This window comes from Sapajus apella, unplaced genomic scaffold, assembly GCF_009761245.1.
Source record: "Sapajus apella isolate SASKATOON/1434 unplaced genomic scaffold, GSC_monkey_1.0 scaffold23, whole genome shotgun sequence".
Taxonomy (NCBI): Eukaryota; Metazoa; Chordata; class Mammalia; order Primates; family Cebidae; genus Sapajus; species Sapajus apella.
The window spans coordinates 1,954,346-1,972,299 of NW_022436963.1; the positions used below are offsets into that span (position 1 = coordinate 1,954,346).

General features: G+C 54.2%; 2 protein-coding genes across 7 annotated transcripts; both read right to left on the minus strand.

Moving 5' to 3' along the window:
- Positions 1–3,151: 3,151 nt before the first annotated feature.
- Positions 3,152–6,462, minus strand: TUSC2 (tumor suppressor 2, mitochondrial calcium regulator). The gene is made up of 3 exons (XM_032289955.1): positions 6,175–6,462; positions 4,585–4,705; positions 3,152–4,409 (listed from the first exon to the last, which is right to left on the minus strand). Exons 1-3 carry the CDS (start codon positions 6,318–6,320, stop codon positions 4,344–4,346), a joined length of 333 nt encoding a protein of 110 aa, XP_032145846.1. The 5' UTR covers positions 6,321–6,462; the 3' UTR covers positions 3,152–4,343.
- A 1,238-nt stretch (positions 6,463–7,700) lies between these two features.
- On the minus strand, positions 7,701–17,878 carry RASSF1 (Ras association domain family member 1). 6 transcript variants are annotated; one of them, XM_032289958.1, is made up of 6 exons: positions 17,481–17,878; positions 14,512–14,618; positions 9,952–10,056; positions 9,433–9,730; positions 9,218–9,333; positions 7,701–8,636 (listed from the first exon to the last, which is right to left on the minus strand). In XM_032289958.1, the coding sequence occupies exons 1-6, from the start codon at positions 17,728–17,730 to the stop codon at positions 8,490–8,492; spliced, it is 1,023 nt and encodes a 340-aa protein (XP_032145849.1). In that variant the 5' UTR covers positions 17,731–17,878; the 3' UTR covers positions 7,701–8,489. The 6 variants fall into 6 exon arrangements, with proteins under 6 accessions (XP_032145849.1, XP_032145854.1, XP_032145855.1 ...); XM_032289963.1 differs by lacking the exon at positions 14,512–14,618 and having other exon boundaries at positions 17,481–17,856; XM_032289964.1 differs by lacking the exons at positions 14,512–14,618; positions 17,481–17,878 and adding an exon at positions 17,366–17,384.
- Positions 17,879–17,954: the final 76 nt, after the last annotated feature.

Sequence of the window (17,954 nt, forward strand, 5' to 3'; positions counted from 1 at the left end):
CTGGCTGCCCTTCCCACCCTTCTCCTGAGTAGGATCTGGTCCCTGCCAGCTGCGCCAGGTGACAGGAAGGCTATGGGCTCAGGATCAGATGCCAATATCCCCCACACCCACAGCTTCCAACACTAAGGAACCTCTTCACTGCTCCCCTAGGGTTGGGGTCCATCCTCAAATCCAGTAGGATGTGAGAGGATGGGTCAGGTGCTGGTGCTTTTGTGATTCAAAATACTTGGGGGGTGTTCAGCTGATGGTCCCTGAGAGCAGGTGCCAAAGAAGGGAGCTAGCCCTAGGGGGAGGGTCCGGGGAACTTCCAGTAGCTGAGTCCATTTGTTTTTTTTCCATTGAGAGCAGAAGCATCCCATGTGACAGAGAGGACAATGTGTTGGTGAGTGTGACTGTGTGGGTTGGGGAGGAGGGGACAGGGGCTGGGAGGGTTCTCCAGAGTGCTTTCGTGCTGGAAGACATTCCTGGGTGGATTTCAGAATCTGTTACCCAGAGTAGGGGGCTCCTTACAACATGGATGAGGAAAGGGGTATATTCCTCTAGGAGGGATGTTCCTGTGGCTGGCCCTAGGGAGGACTGCAGGAAGGTTCCAGCAGACCTCTCCAGGGGTGAAGCCAAGTCAGCCTACCCTCAAATCACCCAGAGCCAACCCCTCAGCAACCCAATGGCCCAATGTCCAGGAGCCTCTCCCTCAAGAGAAGCCTGTGTGAGGGGTAGGTGAATACCCTGGAGTCTGGCCCTGAGGACCAAGGAGTCCAAGACATGGTAGGGGAAGGTGCAGTGTCCCTGTGCCACTGTGCTGGCTTCACAGGGGTCAGAGGCCTTGGAAGCACCATGGGTGGGGACCCCTGGGGAAACAAAGGCTAGGCCAGACTGTCCCAGGGCAGGGACACTTCCTCAGGCAGTCAGCAGGAAGGAAATGAGCACAGCCCAGCGGGAGAGAGTGGGGAAGTGCTGCCTGACCTCCATTGTTTCCAGCTTTGGGGTCAGCTGGGCAGGCCCAGCACAGGGAGTTCCCCCAGGCTGGGACAGTGGTGGTAGGAGATAGGATGCTATCTGGGATGGGAGAGCCCTGGGCTTTGAACAGCCAGTAGAGGGGGACCATGGAGGATGACAGGACCTCATTTGGCTTCCTATGGGGGATATAGGGAGGAACCCCACTGTGGGTAACCCCCCATATAGGCACTGAGGAATGAGAGCTAAGCAGAACTCTGGCACAGTTAGGGCCTGAGGAATATCTCAATTTATAGTGTTACTACTCAGCTATTTCCTTTTATAATCATATGTTAGTTTATAGAATTAGGGCTTGAAGAATCCCTTTATATAATCCTCTATATATAATCATAAAATAGTTGATAGTATGAGTGCCTAAAGAATATTTCCCTACATATATACCTATAATTATATCTTAGTTCATAATCGGAGGAATGCCTAGAGTGGACACAGTACAGAGCATGAATTAAGGAATAAGCAGTGATAATTGGAGGAACGCCTAGAGCAGACACAGTGCAGAGCATGATTTAAGGGAAAACAGTTATACCAGAACAAGAATCCATGGCCCAGGCGGCAGCGTTCAGTATTGTAAAGATACCCGCTGTATGGCAGGCTTGGGGCGAAAGCCACTCCTCCTGATAAAGGAGTTGTAGGAACTTGCTCCAGTTCTTGTGGAAGGCTGCCCTCAGACCGGCAATCCACCTTGGTGACTGTGAACTTTAACAGCTCTTGCTACTTTGCTGCTTGAAAAGCATCTTCCCATAGAACCCATTGGAAGCTGCCAGAAGGTGGCGGTAACCTTGACAGCTGTCACTGCTATGGGACTTAAAGCATCCTCCTATAAATCTTCTTAGAAGTAGTTTGCCCATAGATAGAAGTATTGCACACTGCACCCTCTTCACTGCCCACCCTCTTCACGGCCCACCTTCAAGCCTCGGTGACCTAATGCGGGTGAAACCCTTACTGCACATGGCCCTTGCCTTCGTGGGAACAGGCCCCTTGCTGTGCACTGTCCACCTCCTGGCCTAGGTGACCTAATGGGGGTGGACCCCATGTTTTATTGCTCACGACCCTATCACTATCCTTAAAGATGATTTCACTCACTGCCCTGCCCCCTAACCTATACACAATAAATACTCATGCTTCTGGACATTCGGGGCCTCGCCTGACTCCACTCATAGGTGGCATGGCCCCCCGAGCCCAGCTGCATTTTCTTTGTACTTCTGTGTCCTGTCTTTATTTCTCGGATCCTGCACCTGAACACAGCATAAGGCTCACCCCACGACCCTGTGGGGCCCTCAGCCCTACACGCCACGGAACTGCAAGTCCAGGCTGGATATGGTGATCCTGCTCTGGGCTTGACAAGTTCAAAGCCTGGAAGGCCAGCTCCCTACACTCAGAAGCCTGTCCCTGAACTCTCCCCTCTCTAACTGGTAGTTGGGCTGAGAGTCAAAGGCTAAGCCTAGCAGAGAATCTGCCTCATAGTAGTCCCTGAGAAGTGCAGGCAGAATGACCACAGTGGGCAGGCTGCAGGTGGTGAGAAGATGGAGGCGACAGAGAGCAAGGGCAATACTGGTGGGCTGAGCCTTGCTTGCGGAAACAGAAGCCTGAGCTCATTCTCCCATGGTGTCCACAGGCAGGCCTCAGAGGAGGCACTTGAGTTTGGGGTGCCAAGCCTGAAAGTAGGCCAAGGGTGTGGGAACACCTATCTGAGTGCTGTCCATTAAAGCTGGGCCTTTGAGGTCCATGGGGCTCAGGCCACGACCCCACTTAGGGTCAGCTGGCAATGCTGCAGCTAGGACAGATATTCTAGAACTGTCTGGGGTCATACTCTCTCACCTTAGGTCAGGCAGGTGGGGCCACTCCTTAGTGAAGTATCCCAGGGCTTTCTGATTCCAAGGGTCACCACCACATTGAACACAACAGATAAGTGAGTGTTCTCCCAGCCCAATCTGGAGGGGGCCTGCAGTGAGGTCTGTGTGAACACACAGCCACCTGCTGGCCACAGCTGGGATAGCCACAGGCTGGGCTCAGGCTTACCCCTGGGCTTTGCTTGGCCTTAGGAGGCCTGCTAGAGTCTTGGGCCAGGCCTACCTATTGATCCCAGGTAGTAGTCTAGATGCTGGGTGTCACAGCCCCATAGGATGCCACTCTCAAGTGCAGGATCTACAAATCATTTTATTGAAATTGAACAAAGAACACAACAGTCTTCCTAGGCTGGGGGCCACCCTCCCCAAGCCATTTCCCACACTCTAGAAGCACAGTGCTTGCACAGTATTTAAAAAAAAAAGTCACCGCTATATAGAAATCAGACTTTTCCACGACATCATCATGGACTATTTACAAACCTTCACATTATAAGCATTCCTTTTATGGTTTTCCCTCCTTTCTTTCCCTACTCAGGGGCTCCAGTACTTTCCCCTGACTCATCCTGAAGGGGGCGGGGACGGTTACTATAAGGGAAGGGGTGGTAGGCTACTCATAACTACTGGCACCAGCCTTAGGGTGTTGTCCCTTACCACAAGGTGGTGAACAGTCCCCTCCAATTGGGGGTGTGTGGAGGACTTGATGCAAAGGCATGGGGGATTAGACAGAATAGGTGGGTTGGAGTAACTCCCCATAGGCACAAGCATCCGCAGCCTGTCCTGACCCCGGCCTGCACTCTCTCAACTCCTCAAATGGGGGTGTGTGTGGGGGGCAACTAGTTGCAGTGGGGGGATCAGCCCAGCCCTGGGTAGAGGGAGAAGCCCCCATCTGGTCCCCGCTCCTATCAATAGCCAGCAAACTGTCCATCCATCTGAAGGCGGGAACAAATGGCAGGTAGGTGGGAAGAATCAGGCTGGCACTGCCCCCAGCCTCTGTCCAACACAGGAGGAATCGAGGTAGCAAATGGCTGAAATGCTCTGACTAGGGGGTCAAAAGGGAAGTGAAGGAAAGGACAGTGCCCACAGCCTAGGGGCTGGAAGAAGGCAGACCTTGCTTGTAAAGTGCTGTAGCCTCTAGCAGGGCTAGGCCCCAGGCAAACTTGGAAAGCAGACCAGGCAAGGAATCAGGTACTGGGTATTCCTGACTGGTATATGCCCTGCCATGCTTCTTGCAGGGGTGGCTGGGGAGAGTGGGGTACTAACTCTGCCATTAGCCTTCACCAGCCACCAGCCACCTCTTGTCAACAAACAAACCAACACCCAACCAATACTGTGGGACTGACCCGCTCACAGCTGAAGGTTATGGGCCAACGGAGTTTATTCAGGGTTGTGGTCCCAGCCTGGGGCTCCTCAATGGAAGCCACACCTTGAGCCTGGGAGTTTCTTGCTGGGGCAGGGGGTGCTTCTGTCTGCCACCTCCCAGGCTCACACCTCATAGAGGATCACAGGAAAATCCACGTGGATGCGGGGGGGATCCAGCTTCACGATGCCCTGCCATAGAAACAGAAGCTAGTGAGGGTCAGGTTAGAGCCTCTACTTCAGGAAGCTTTCTTGTTCCTCCCAGATCCCTCCCACCCCAAGAGCCTCCACCACGACAACAGATCCCATCTGGGTCTGCCTTCACACGCTTAGTGTAGGCTCTGGTGACCACTGTCCAGCCCCTCACCTGAGGAATCAGATTCTTATGCACTCGCCTCAGCTTGGCCCGCTTCTGCCCGTTCTTAGTGACGATTGTCTCCTCATAGAACTCGTGAGCCAGATCCCCATCCTCATCATAGAACATGGAGCTGTGTAGAGGGAGAGGGGAACAGGCTGGGCTGGAGCCTCAAACCTGGGCATGGCAAATGTCACAGACCTCAGGGAAGTCTGTGGTCTTCCCAACCCCAAGTGGGAAGAAAAGAGAATAATATGTCTGGAGAATCCTTTTTTTAAAAAAAAAATTGTATTTTTTGGAGACATAGTCTTACTCTGTTGCCCAGGCTGGAGTGCAGCGTCACAATCTCGGCTCACTGCAACCTCTGCCTCCTGGGTTCAAGCAATTCTTGTGCCTCAGCCTCCCAAGCAGCTAGGACTACAGGCATGCACCACCACACCCTGCTAATTTTCTGTATTTTAGTAGAGAAGGGGTTTTGCCATGTTGCCCTGGCTGGTCTTGAACTCCTGACCTCAGGCAATCCACCCACCTTGGCCTCCCAAAGTGCTAGGATTACAGGCGTGAGCCACTGTGTCTGGCCTGCCTGGAGAATCCTTTGCCTGGGGCTTGGAGTCTACTAGAAGTGGGAAGTGGGGTGATGGGTGGGCAGTGCTACTATGTCAGACCTCCAAGAAGAGAGGCCACACCAGAGCACACTATCCAGGCAGCCCACCAAGGCCAGTTCTCATCACTGATTTGTTCAGAAAGGGCAGCTATTCTAATATGAGGCCTTTGCCTTCACCCAGGACTTCAAGAGTGGGCAGGGTTGTGGCCTGGGCATGTTGGGTCTCACTCCAGAAGATGCTGTTGGCCCAGTGTCAAAGACTGAGATACCAGATGCCTAAGCTAGGAAGGAGCCCGCAGGGGTGAAGGCAGTGTCTCCCCGACCCCATGCCCCAAGTGGCTGGTGAATTGCCACTGTTGGGTCTTCCTGTTGTCTACAGTCAAATCTCCAGCACGGGGAGCACCCATCTCCAGGAGTCCACTAGGGCCAAGCCAATCTGGTACTCTTGTCTGGGCCCCTGGGAGACTGGGGTGGGGATTGGGTGGGTAGGTCAGCGCTCTATATCTGGAGAACATAACTGGGTGAGTGTCTTTTCTCCTCAGGCTCACTCCCAATAATGGGGCCTATCCCTGCTTTCCCAGCCACTACCCTCACAACATCACTACTGTCAGGAAAAGCAGCCTAAACAGAAGGTCATTATCCCCTTGGAAGAACTGAGGGGAAAAGGCTAGGAGCCTTTAGTATGCAGACTGAGACGCAAGCGATGAAAAGAAGAGGTCCTGAGGTCTCATGGAGGCCTTAGCTTAGCTTTACCGTGCGGAAGGCCGGCCCAGTGACAAGCCTCAGGCCCACTCTTCTCTAGGGAGACCTTCATAGTGGCCAAGCCGCCTGGAGACCACTCCCCGGCTTTCTCCACCCCTATCTCCAATGGTGGCTCAGAATATGGGGGTCGTCCTGGCTCGGTTGTAGTGGGGTACAGCAGTGGAAGTTCCCCGGTGGCGCGGGACGCCTGGCCGCCCGCCTGTCCCCCACACCTAGGGTGGAACCCATGCCCTTACCCGCGGCGCGTGAATACGAAGGGGGGCACAGCTCGGCCCCGAGGCCGCACCAAAGCTTGCTCGGCGCCTGCTGCCTCTGAGCCGCCGCCCCCGGCCGCCGAGGTGAAGGGCCACAGGCCCCGAGCTTTGGAGCCGCTGGCGCCCATGTCAGGGCCGCCGGCGCATGGCTGGCCCCGCGGCCGCTCTGCTTACAGCGCAGTCGGCGCCACCATACCCTACCCCAGCAGCTGCTCACAGGTGCCGCCGCCGCCGCCTTCCGCAGGTTCGGCTGTCTCCACGGAAACCTCACTTCCGTTTCCTCACGCTGCCGCCTCTGATTGGCTGTTGCTCTAGTCGGTCCGTGGGGCGGGACCAATGGTCGTTCTGAGATGCTGTGCACCCCAGCATGCGTTGCGAGATCCCAGGTCCCAGCAAGCCGCGCTCTGACCAGCTGAGACAGCGCCCACCGAGGAAAGAGGTGGTCGTGAGTCCTCCCAGTTTCTTGGATGTATATGGCAGCTCCGACGTCCCCCAGCACTTGAGTTGAGGCCTGGCAGGCCTTCTCAACCACCAATCCTCAAATCAGCGCTTCAGAGCCTCAGGCCCGACCGCTGGGTGTCCATCTGGGTTCTATTTTCACAGCTGTATTTTTGTCATTGCCACGCCTATGTGAAGTAACCAAGTCGAAGGAAAATTAAGGAACTGGCCAAATTCATATAGTTACATTCCGGTCTGAAGAACTTCGAATTGTTTTTTCAAACCTAGCGAGTGCATGCCTAATGAAAGCAAGAATTGTTAACAGCTATACCCTTGGTGCCATGGGCAGTGTCTGGTCCGCGATGGCAGGTCAGTATTTGCCACAGCTTCTCCCAGAGCGTGGTGTGTGTGTGTGTGTGTGTTGGTTTCTTTTTTTTTTTTGAGATGGAGTTTCCCTCTTGTCGCCCAGGATGCAGTGCTGTGGCACGATCTTGGCTCACTGCAGCCTCCGCCTCCCAGGTTCAAGCGATTCTCCGGCCTCAGCCTCCCGAGTAGCTGGGATTACAGGCACCCCCACCATGCCCGGCTATTTTTTTTTTTTTTTAATTTTTAGTAGAGATGGGATTTCACCTTGTTGGTCTGGCTGGTCTTGAAAACCCCTGACCTCAGGTGATCCACCCTGGCCTCCCAAAGTGCTGGGATTACAGGTGTGAGCCATCATGCCCAGGCCAGTTTCCCTAAGTTCTAACTGTAGTCCATTCTTGTCCCCACCAGAACCTGAGCCTCAGGGAGCTGAGTGATGACCAACTATATATGGATACATCTTCTTCACAAGTTGGTTCATGGTGACTTTGCAAGACACCTGTGGGCCTGTCCATCACCCTTGGCAACTTCCAGCAGCATGAGGGGCAACTGCAGCTGTGTGCCTATAATAGAGTCCAGGCTGGACACGGTGGCTCACACCTGTAATCCCAACACTTTGGGAGGCCAAGTTGGCAGGAGCCTAGGCAACACAGAGAGACTCCCATCTCTACAATACTTTATATGTAAAAAAGAGTCCAAGAGCAGGAGGATCTTTAAAACTTTATTCAGCCAATTCTCTCAGGCCCCAGGCCCTGATGATGACTGTCACCCCGACCCCTTTCCCCACAGGAGCCATTCAGCTGAGGCCACCACACATTACATACATTCACACACTTCATGAAAAATACCTGAGGGAGAGACCCTGGCTTTGATTAGCAAATGAGGTATGAATCTGGGCCAGTGCCCACATTCACACAGACCCTGGCCCAGGGATAGGCATTAAGGCACTTGCTGCACTGTGAGCCAGCACTCCCTGACCTCGGGGTGTGTGAGGAGTTGGCACTATAGAGAGAAACCAAGACTCTTTCTCAATGCCTGCCTTATTCTGAGGACCCATCCTTAGCTCTGATAAGGATATCCTGAGACCACATTCAAGATCCAAAACCTTTCCCCATAGATGAGGGCCCTCACCCCTGCAAACATGACCCTGTTCTGTTTGTAGGGTCTCCAAGATTCTCACTTCTGAGACACAAAATTGAGGAGACTTCTGTCTGCTCCACTCCTGCTCCAAGCCTGGAGCAGCTTCCCAGGGTAGCCCTGGCCCACCAACGCCCAGTACAGAGGGGCAGAGGGGTGCAGAGCCATACCCAGCTACACCCACAGGTGGACACAGGTGGCAAGCCCCTTCACTGTTCTCTGGGCTCATTCCCCCAGCAGAGGACGGCCTCCACGCACACTCATTCCACAGGTCCCACTGGCCCTGTCACACTCACACAGCAACACAGCATGCTCTTGGCACTGCCTGCTCTCTGCCTTCCACCTGGGGGTACAAGAGGTCACCCCAGGGGGCAGGCGTGCAGGGCCTCTTGGATCTTCTGGCGGCAATAGGAATACTTCTGCAGGATCTGGCGAAGGTGCGCCTCTTCCTCCCGCTGCAGGATACGCAGGAAGTTATGCAGTTCAGGCATGCTGAAGGCGTCCCACTGCAAGGGGGTAAAGGGGAATACAGGCTACAGAAGGGATGGCCAAGCCAGCAGACCCTCCTCAGAGAAGACTAGCACCTCATGTTCACACGAGCTAGGACTGGGCTTTCTGATGTCAGGCTCCTGGCTGAATGAACTCTGCTAGGATCTGTGACAGCAGTTTGTATGGAAGATGGGTCCTACAAAATGGTCACCTTACTGAGGCAACCAAATCAGATGTTCCCTGTGGACACGTCAGGCACATTCTGGGTCTAATTCCACTCCACAGCTTCCAGGTAAAAAGTCTAATGCCTGAAGGGGCCCCTTCATGTCATTAGATGGACTCCTGCATCTCCAGAAGATTTTCCACACCAGGAAAGATCAAAGCACCAAGACAATTCTTCCTGGCCTCTCGGGACAACCCTATGCTTTGGCATGAGTGGCCTGGAAGCCTTCGCTTTAGTTACAATGTCTATACACTCCTAAAACTGCTTTGCAAGGCTTGTCCTCCAGCACAATTCCTCCTCCAAGCCTTACTGTAGCTACAGTCCATCAGCCCCGTCCAGTGACAACCAAGAAACTAAGGAGAACTATGTACTCACGTTCACCTCCCCAGAGTCATTTTCCTTCAGGACGAAGCTCAGGGCCTTGTCACTGGGCCCCGCCAGTAGCCGCAGCCGCAGCGGCTGCTCATCATCTGACAGCTTCCGCAAGTACACTGTGAAGGGAAAGTAATGATCAGAGACAGGCCAGCTGCTCAGTCCCTGCATGCACGGTATATACCCTCACACAGGGCAGGGTAGGGTAGGAAGCCCACCTTGGCCGTGACGCTCAGCCCGCTCAAAAAGTGCAAACTTGCGGGGGTCATCCACCACCAAGAACTTTCGCAGCAGGGCCTCAATGACCTCACGTGCCCTTGTGCGTGACAGCACGTGCAGGTGCTTGACAGTATCCTTGGGCAGGTAAAAGGAAGTGCGGCGCCTGACACTTGCACTCCGTCCTGGGCCCTGCCGGGCATCCTGTAAGGAGGGTGGCTTCTTGCTGGAGGGCACTGAGACAGGGCGCACCAGTTTCAGCTGAACCTTGATGAAGCCTGTGTAAGAGCCGTCCTTGTTCTAAATAAATAGAGAAACCAAACCTTGACAGTACGTTCCAGGTGAGACGAAGCACTAGGGTTCTGTCTACCTGAGGCTAGGCTGGGTATGTACTAATTACTGCTTGGTAATTACTGCTTGAGGTATCACCACCCAAGAATACCTCAGCTGTGACCCTCTGGGTATTAGGCACACAGCTGGGTACCTCCTCTCCACACTCCCTTCCTGAGCAGTCAACTCACCAAGCTCATGAAGAGGTTGCTATTGATCTGGCCATTGTACTCCTTGATCTTCTTCTCAATCTCAGCTTGAGAAAGGTCAGGTGTCTCCCACTCCACAGGCTCGTCCTGCAAGATGGGCCAGCATGGACACAGGGCCCTTGAGGAACCCAGGGCTTCTCTGAAAAATGGCCTCTGGGGCAGTGCTTGGAAACTGACTGCCTTTGGCCTCGTCACTGATGTATATATACATAGCTGCTCAGCTGGTGCCCGCCCTGAACCCACCACTGCTTCTGGTTCTGCACACTATGAATAGATAAGGCAAAGGCAGAATCATTTGGCTTCTCTCCGCTACCTGCCTAGTGCCTCAGTGTAGCCCTAAGGATACCACAGAAGCAGGGGCAACTGAAGGCGCATGGCCAGGGGCCAGGAACAGCTGAGGGACTCTAAGGAGGGACTCTCATTTAAAGTAAAATCAGGATGGGTGTAGTGGCTTACATCTGCAATCCCAGCACTTTGGGAGGCCAAGGTAGGAGGATCACTTGATGATCCTCAGGAGTTTGAGACCAGATTGGGCAACATAGCAAGACCTCATCTCTACTAAAAAAAAAAAAGAAAAAAAATTAGCCGGATGTGGTGGCATGTGCCTGTAGTCCCAACTATTCAGGAGGCTGAGGTGAGAGAAATCTTTTGAGCCTGGGAGATTGTGGCTACAGTGAGCTATTTTTGTGTCACTGCACTCCAGCCTGGGCAATTGAGTGAGACCCTGCTTCAAAAAACAAAAAACAAAAACAACAAAGAATAAAGTAAAATCACACCTCAACTGTACATTCTGATCACAGCACCCTAGTTGAGCTGGAGTGAGGGTTTGTCCTAAAGAAGGCAGCCCATTTTTCTCCTCTGCCCCAGCACAGGGCCATGACCCACTGCAGGGTGAGGAGTGGAGAGTGGTGCATGTCAGTAGTCCAGCCACCAGTGGGCAGAGCAGTAGTACTTGGGAGTCAGCTCTCCATGTCTCATACATAGTGAGAAAAATCACTGTGACATGACGTTTAGCCTTGACCCAAGCTGCACAAAAGGCTTGGGTCTGGACAGCTTTCTGGTGGGTTTCTGCACCTGCCCGTGCTGTCTGGAGATTTAGCCCAAAGATTTTTTTCTTTTTTTGAGTGGAAATCTTGCCCTGTCACCCAGGCTGGAGTGCAGTGGGCGTGATATTGGCTCACTACAACCTCCATTTCCCAGGTTCAAGTGATTCTCCTGCCTCAGCCTCCAGAGTAGCTGGGATTACAGCTAATTTTTGTATTTTTAGTAGAGATGGGGTTTTACCGTGTTGGCCAGGCTGGTCTCAAACTCCTGACCTCAAGTGATCCACCCACCTTGGCCTCCCAAAGTGCTGGGATTACAGGCATGAGCCACTGTCCCCGGCCCAAAGATTTTTAACTCCACCACTCACTCCCCACCTCATTCAGGGACTGGATTCTTGCCAGAAGGGTGGAGTGTGGGATAGGGCAGCCAGGGCTTTGAACTGACTTTCTTCTCTCAGACTCCCTGGGCCCACAGCATCAGCCTTACTTCCTGTTGACGTCAGATAGGCCCTAGTTAGGATGGGAGTGTCACAGACACAGCTGAATTCAGCGCTGACCAGTATTTTGTCCCAGAAGAATTCCCACAAGGTTTCCTGTAGAATGATTTGTGCCCAGTCCAGGAGAACCAGGGTTCTCCCTGACTATGCCTTGGAGTCCCCTTAAGCTGCTTAAACCATCTGATGGGGACAAATGGAGAGGACTGATGAGGGAGCAGGGTGGAGCCCATGGGCTTTTAGCAGAATGCTCCTCACCCAGAACCCGCTGCTATTCTGCAGCTAGCAAGGAAGTGGGGCTGAGAACTGAGGCCAGGGCCTCACAGGAAAAAGGTACAGCGGGAGGGGTGGAACTGAAGCTCATTTGCTTCCCCAAGTATCCAAAGGTCTCCTGGATGGAGGAGAGCATTGGAGTGAAAACCCCAGCACAAACCTTATTGGGGACAGTGGGCAACCTTGTCGGGTTAGTAAACAAATGGTGTGGGCCCTGGAAAATGAGGGCTGCAAGCTGTGAGTAAGCGGTGGATGTGTTTGTTCAGTGTACCAATGGAAGAAGTACCCAGATGAGAGGGGTACTAGTAGTAAGAGAAATACCAGGCACACTCTAGTGCCAGGGCAAGAAGGAAGATCATTCCGTTTGCAGAACAGGGAGGGCATAGGGATGGTGCTAACTTATTCTTGTGTTGCTCTGAGCTTCTACCTAAGAATGAGAAAGCTTGCTCCTTCTTCCCTTCCTGGATCATCCAGGCACCCTGGGTTGGGATGTAGTGACCTCATTTCCAGCCCCTTCCCTTCTGGAGATGAACCTCCTTCACTATCTTCATTCAGAAAACAAAGGACTTGGACTAGAGGCACTGCACAGTCCTTCCAGGATTCTAAAGGAGGAAGAGTTTCTTTTTCTGTTTCCAAAGCTGCCTGCTGGAAGAGGATTTCAACAGCCATGCCAGTCGGATGCACTGCAGGACCATGGAATTTCCCTTCTGCACCATAGGGACCCACCCTCCACTTTGCCACTTTTCATAAAAACTGATTTTTTTTTTTTTTTTTTGAGACAGAGTCTCACTCTGTTGCTCAGGCTGGAGTACAGTGGCATGATCTCAGCTCATTGCAACCTTTGCCTCCCGGGTTCAAGCAATCCTCCTGCCTCACCCTCCTGAGTAGCTGGAATTACAGGTGTGTCCCACCATTCCTTGCCCTCCTTTTCAATTGGTTAGTTTTCCCACCTTTCCACAGTGGAAAATGGCTCAGGACTGAGTGACATGAAGACATGCCCAGGGATCTACACTCAACCCTTGGACCCAAGCTATAGGCTGAGATTTTGGGGTGCTGAGCACCAACCCCTTTGTAAGAAGTTTTGTAAAATTTTATCTAAAGCATCACCCACAAGTCCACTTTCTTTTCTTAAATAAGGATTTCCACCCCACTGCTGCCAGGCATACTGAGCTTCACAGTCCCTATTTCTCTCTCCTGGTGCCTGGGCCTGGTTATCTGAGCCTGGTGGTTACACCCATGGCACCTAGCACAGAGTTCTCTGATAACGGGGACACCTAGGAGGTTCCAAGACACCTTACAGTTCTGGGTTAGTAACCTGGATCTCTTTCCACCTCTTTAGACATTTTACAACCTAACCTTCCCCCTTCTTGTGGATAAAATGCTCCTGAATGCTTATGGTCCAAAACAAGACTTTCTTCCTATCCATTCCCAAATCTTTCTCCAGATCCACCCTAGAGGAGGGATCAGAATCTTCCACAATCCAGCAGGTGGTGACAAGCCAGAACCGGCAAGAGGTGAGGACTCAGCTGGCTCCATCCAGGAGTGCATAAGGAGGAGATCTCCCTCTGCCTCTCAGTTTTCCTAAACATACTTCTCAATTCCTGGAGAGGACTCCTCCCTCTCCACTTCCTCCCATAGTCGCCCCAAAGAGGGGGCAGGAGCATCCGAACGCGGAAATCGAGGTGCTAGTCCAGACTGCTCGGTCGGCTTTAGTCATAACTGGATAATGCCCGGCTCAGATCTACCACAAGCCACACAGCTGCCTTCCCTGTTCAACCGGTCAGTGACAGAAACCAAGGGGACCCCAGCATCCAGTACCGAGACGCTGGAATCGGGGTCTTACACACAGTTCCGCGGGCCAGTCCTCGGCCAGGACCCGCGGGGAGCCACGTAGCCTGGAGGGTGGGGCTACCCACCGACCCAGGATGCCGCAACTCACTGGGGAGGGCGGGGCTCCAGCAACCGCCCCCAGCCCCTTGACGGCACCCCCTGGCGCCCACCTTGTCCCGGCGCGGCCTGCGCGCTAACGAGGTTCGCGCGGTGAAGTACTGCTCGAGCTCCGAGTCGGAGTCCTCTTGGCTGCAGTAGCCACTGCTTGTGGTGCTGCTCCAGGTCATCTCGAAAGAAGGCGTCTCCGCCTCGCCCATCGCCCTACCCGCCCGTCCCTCTAGTCCCGAGCGTCCGCAGCCGCCAACCACCGCCCCGGTCGCGTGCGTGCGTGCGTGTGTGTACGCGTGTCAGTGTGCGCGTGCGCCCCGGCCAGCGCAACCGTTAAGACTGAAACGTAGATCGCAGGGATCTAGCTCTTGTCTTACTGGGGGCGGAACGTCGGGGCGGGGACACGCACGCTTCGCCCCCAGGAATGACCTCATCGCTCCGGCAGCTCCACTTACAGACCCCACCTCCTACAGGAAACGGGGCAGGTGCCAGCGTTTACGCAGGCGCACCAGAGTCGCCGCTGTCCGTAGGCTATGGCCGGAAGGTGTGGGAACTGCGCGTGCGCGGAGCCTGGGCCCGCCTCGGCCGCGGTCGGCTGGCAGCCTGCGGAGTCAGTGCGGAGCCGGCAATCCAGGCACCCCTCCCAGCCCCAGCGCAGAATTAGCCTCTCTCTGCCGCTAGGAAATCGGCAATTAGAACGCTCATTGCGCGCAGCACCGGACAGCCCTCGGGAACGCCTGCGCTGTGGCCTGCCCTTCCTCGCCCTGCCCATACGCCCTCAGTCCCGCGCTCACCACGTTCGTGTCCCGCTCCACCGCGGGTTCCCAGCCCAGGTCCCGGGGCCCGCAGCAGTCCAAGCAGACGAGCGCGCGGCAACGGTAGTGGCAGGTGAACTTGCAATCTGCAGAGAGGCCTGGCCGTGAGGCGGAGCAGCCCCAGGTCGGGGAATTGTCCCGGTGATTGAAGGGAAGCCCCAGGGAGAAGGCCGCTGCCCGCGAGGCTCCAGAGGCCCGGCCTGTCTCAGTGGGTTACCTCCCACTGTTAAGCGGACTCTAATGTTGGTCACCCTGGGTGTCTGGAAACTGACCGGAAGGCCAAAGGCAGTTAGGGACCCAGGCCCTCTCAACAGTTGGATCTCATCGCCTCCCGCAGAGGTTCCCCCTTCCTTATTTGCAACTTCTATGTAAAACCTCTGCCCATTTACTTGAGGGAAAAAACAAACTTTTTTTTTTTTTTTTTTTTTTTGAGACGGAGTTTCGCTCTTGTTACCCAGGCTGGAGTGCAATGGCGCGATCTCGGCTCACTGCAACCTCCGCCTCCTGGGTTCAGGCAATTCTCCTGCCTCATCCTCCTGAGTAGCTGGGACTACAGGCACGTGCGCCACCACGCCCAGCTAATTTTTTTTTTTTTTTTTTTAGTAGAGACGGGGTTTCACCATGTTGACCAGGATGTTCTCGATCTGTTGACCTCGTGATCCACCCGTCTCGGCCTCCCAAAGTGCTGGGATTACAGGCTTGAGCCACCGCGCCCGGCCCAATTTTTTTTTTTTTAAATATATATAAATCCCAGCACTTTGGGAGGCCAAGGCGGGTGGATCACGAGGTCAAGAGATCGAGACCATCCTGGTCAACACGGTGAAACCCCGTCTCTACTAAAAATACAAAAAATCAGCTGGGCATGGTGGCGCGTGCCTGTAATCCCAGCTACTCAGGAGGCTGAGGCAGGAGAATTGCCTGAACCCAGGAGGCGGAGGTTGTGGTGAGCCGAGATCGCACCATTGACGGGGTTTCACCATGTTGGTCAGGCTGGTCTTGAACTCCCGACCTCAGGTGATCCGCCCGCCTTGGCCTCCAAAGTGCTTGGATTACAGGCGTAGGCCACTACGCCCGGCCAAAACCAAACATCTTTAACCTACGTCCTCCCTCTGGTTGTCATCTGTCTCTATTCCCCTCAGACCAAAACACTGGTCTCTATAGATTCTAATCCGCCTTCACTCTGTCCTCCACCCTCTCCAGCCAGGCTTGCCTCTCCCTCCAGGAAACTGCCCAGGACAGGGTCCTGAGCGATCTGCATACTGCCAAATGGAATCCAGTGTCCCAGTCTCCATTCTCACCCCCTCAGAATCATTTGAAGCTTGCTCCCTTTGACTCCCAGGGGACACACTCTCCCGGGTTTCCTCCTATCCCCTGCAGCTCCTGCTCAGCTCCTTTGCAGATTCTGACTCAACTTCCAGATCTCACGGTGATATTTGGGCTCAGTCCTGATAGCTGGCCTGGTCTCTCTACACTCACCTGCCCCAGATCCACAGCTGAAACACTGACCTAGATTAGATCCTCTGTGCCAGTACCTTCACTAGGATGCCTAAGGGACGTTTCAAGTGAACATGGCCAAAATTTAATTCCCCTTTCTTCCACCTCACTGCTACCCTTGCCTAGCTTCCTCACTGCAGCAAAAATGGCCACTATGCCCCCAGTTACTGGAGACAAAAACCTAAACTTATTTTTGATTCCTCCCTTGTCTCTACTTCTGATACACGCCCAAATCGTCCTGCTTTTTTATCTACGTGGCCACTTTATTTTTCTTTGAGAACGCTACAATATCCCAGCCTTGTTCTTTTTTTTTTTTGAGATGGAGTCTCTGTCGCCAGGCTGGAGTGTAGTGGCACGATCTCAGCTCACTGCAACCTCCGCCACCTGGCTTCAAACAGTTCTCCTGCCTCAGCCTCCTGAGTAGCGGGGATTACAGGCACCCACCACCACGCCCAGATAATGTTTTGTATTTTTAGTAGAGACCAGGTTTCATCATGTTGGCCAGGCTGGTCTTGAACTCCTGACCTCAGGTGATCCACCCACCTCGGCCTCCTAAAGTGCTAGGATTACAGAAGAGAGCCACCGCGGCCGTCTCCTTGTTCATTCTCTGTATTCTTTCACAACTTTGTGCTTCCCCCAGCTGAATTTGTGATATTCTCTTGTACCACATGAGAGGGTCTCCATGCACACACACACCTGGGACACCATCCATCCACAAGTTCCTAAATGTTAGAATAATTTGGGGAGTTTTAAAAATTTGCTGATGCCTAGGGTCCACTCCCAGCAGTTGATTCAACAGGTCTGAGGTGGGATCTAGGCATAGAGGGTCAGAGGGCTGTAAAAGTGCCCCTGGTGATTCCAGCTGGTGTCTAGCTATGGGAGAGCAACTTTTGCCTTGCTGGTGATTCCCAGGGGTGCAGAAGGACTGATGGGTGTGTGACTGTATTCCATATTTTAGCATCTGATTCACTGGGTCAGAAATGGGTGTTTGCTAAATAAAGACTCAACAAAACTCCTGCTTGCAGGGGCCCACCCAAGGTTCTAACTTTTTCCAGGCTCCCTCCCATATAGATGGGTAACTTCATCCCAAAAGTTCTGGAGGGGGGGTCACAGTGAGTGAATCTTTGGGAAGAGGCAAGCCTGGAAAGATGGACTCAGAGGACAGTAGGCACAAACCCTTTCTCAAGAAAGGCCAAGGCATTTTAAAGAAACTTGAAATCAGCACATTTTTACATACAAGCAGCCACCTCTGCCCATCTGTGCCCCAGATACGGGAGGAGTGCACAAAGGGATAAACCATTTTCGCACACTCTTCAGCGATGGGGCGAAAGTAACGGACCTAGTCCGCGGGAGCTGTCCCTGCCGACCCCCTCTGCCGCGTCTTGACCCGCGGCGACGGCGCTGCCCCTTGGCTGCCCCTTCCGCTCTCGTGGGCGCGCGGGGCAGCTACTCACGCGCGCACTGCAGGCCCTTGCGCACGACGCCCCAGATGAAGTCGCCGCAGAGGTCGCACCACGTGTGCGTGGCGGGCCCCGCGGGCTGGAAGCGGTGGCCACGGCCCGGGACCAGCTGCCGTAAGGGGTTGCGCGCAGTACCCCGTACGATGCGCAGAGCGTTGGCACGCTCCAGCCGGGTGCGGCCCTGCCCGCCGCGCCCGGTGGGTGCCAGCTCCCGCAGCTCAATGAGCTCAGGCTCTGCCGACATGGCCCGGTCGGGCCGGGGCTTCGCTGGCTTTGGGCGCTAGCAAGCGCGGGCCGGGCGGGGCCGCAGGGCGGGCCCGACTTCAGCGCCGCCTCCGGGATCTAGGCTGGCAGGGCGGGAAGGAGCTGAGGAGAGCCGCGCAAAGGAAACCTGGGTGGGGGGACTGTGGGGCCCGAAGGCGGGGCTGGGTGCGCTCTCGCAGATCCCGCGCCTGGCCCTTCTTTCCC

Bases quoted from the DNA above. Each gene is read 5' to 3' on its own strand.
- RASSF1 (XM_032289958.1), bottom strand. From the start codon at position 17,730: ATGTCGGCAGAGCCTGAGCTCATTGAGCTGCGGGAGCTGGCACCCACC. The intron at 14,619-17,480 runs GTGAGTAGCTGC...GCCTCTCTGCAG, and splicing joins CAAGGGCCTGCAGTGCGCGC to ATTGCAAGTTCACCTGCCAC. The intron at 9,731-9,951 runs GTGAGTTGACTG...CTATTTATTTAG, and splicing joins GCAACCTCTTCATGAGCTTG to AACAAGGACGGCTCTTACAC.
- TUSC2 (XM_032289955.1), bottom strand. From the start codon at position 6,320: ATGGGCGCCAGCGGCTCCAAAGCTCGGGGCCTGTGGCCCTTCACCTCG. The intron at 4,706-6,174 runs GTAAGGGCATGG...CCCTCTACACAG, and splicing joins TTCGTATTCACGCGCCGCGG to CTCCATGTTCTATGATGAGG. The intron at 4,410-4,584 runs GTGAGGGGCTGG...TTTCTATGGCAG, and splicing joins ATAAGAATCTGATTCCTCAG to GGCATCGTGAAGCTGGATCC.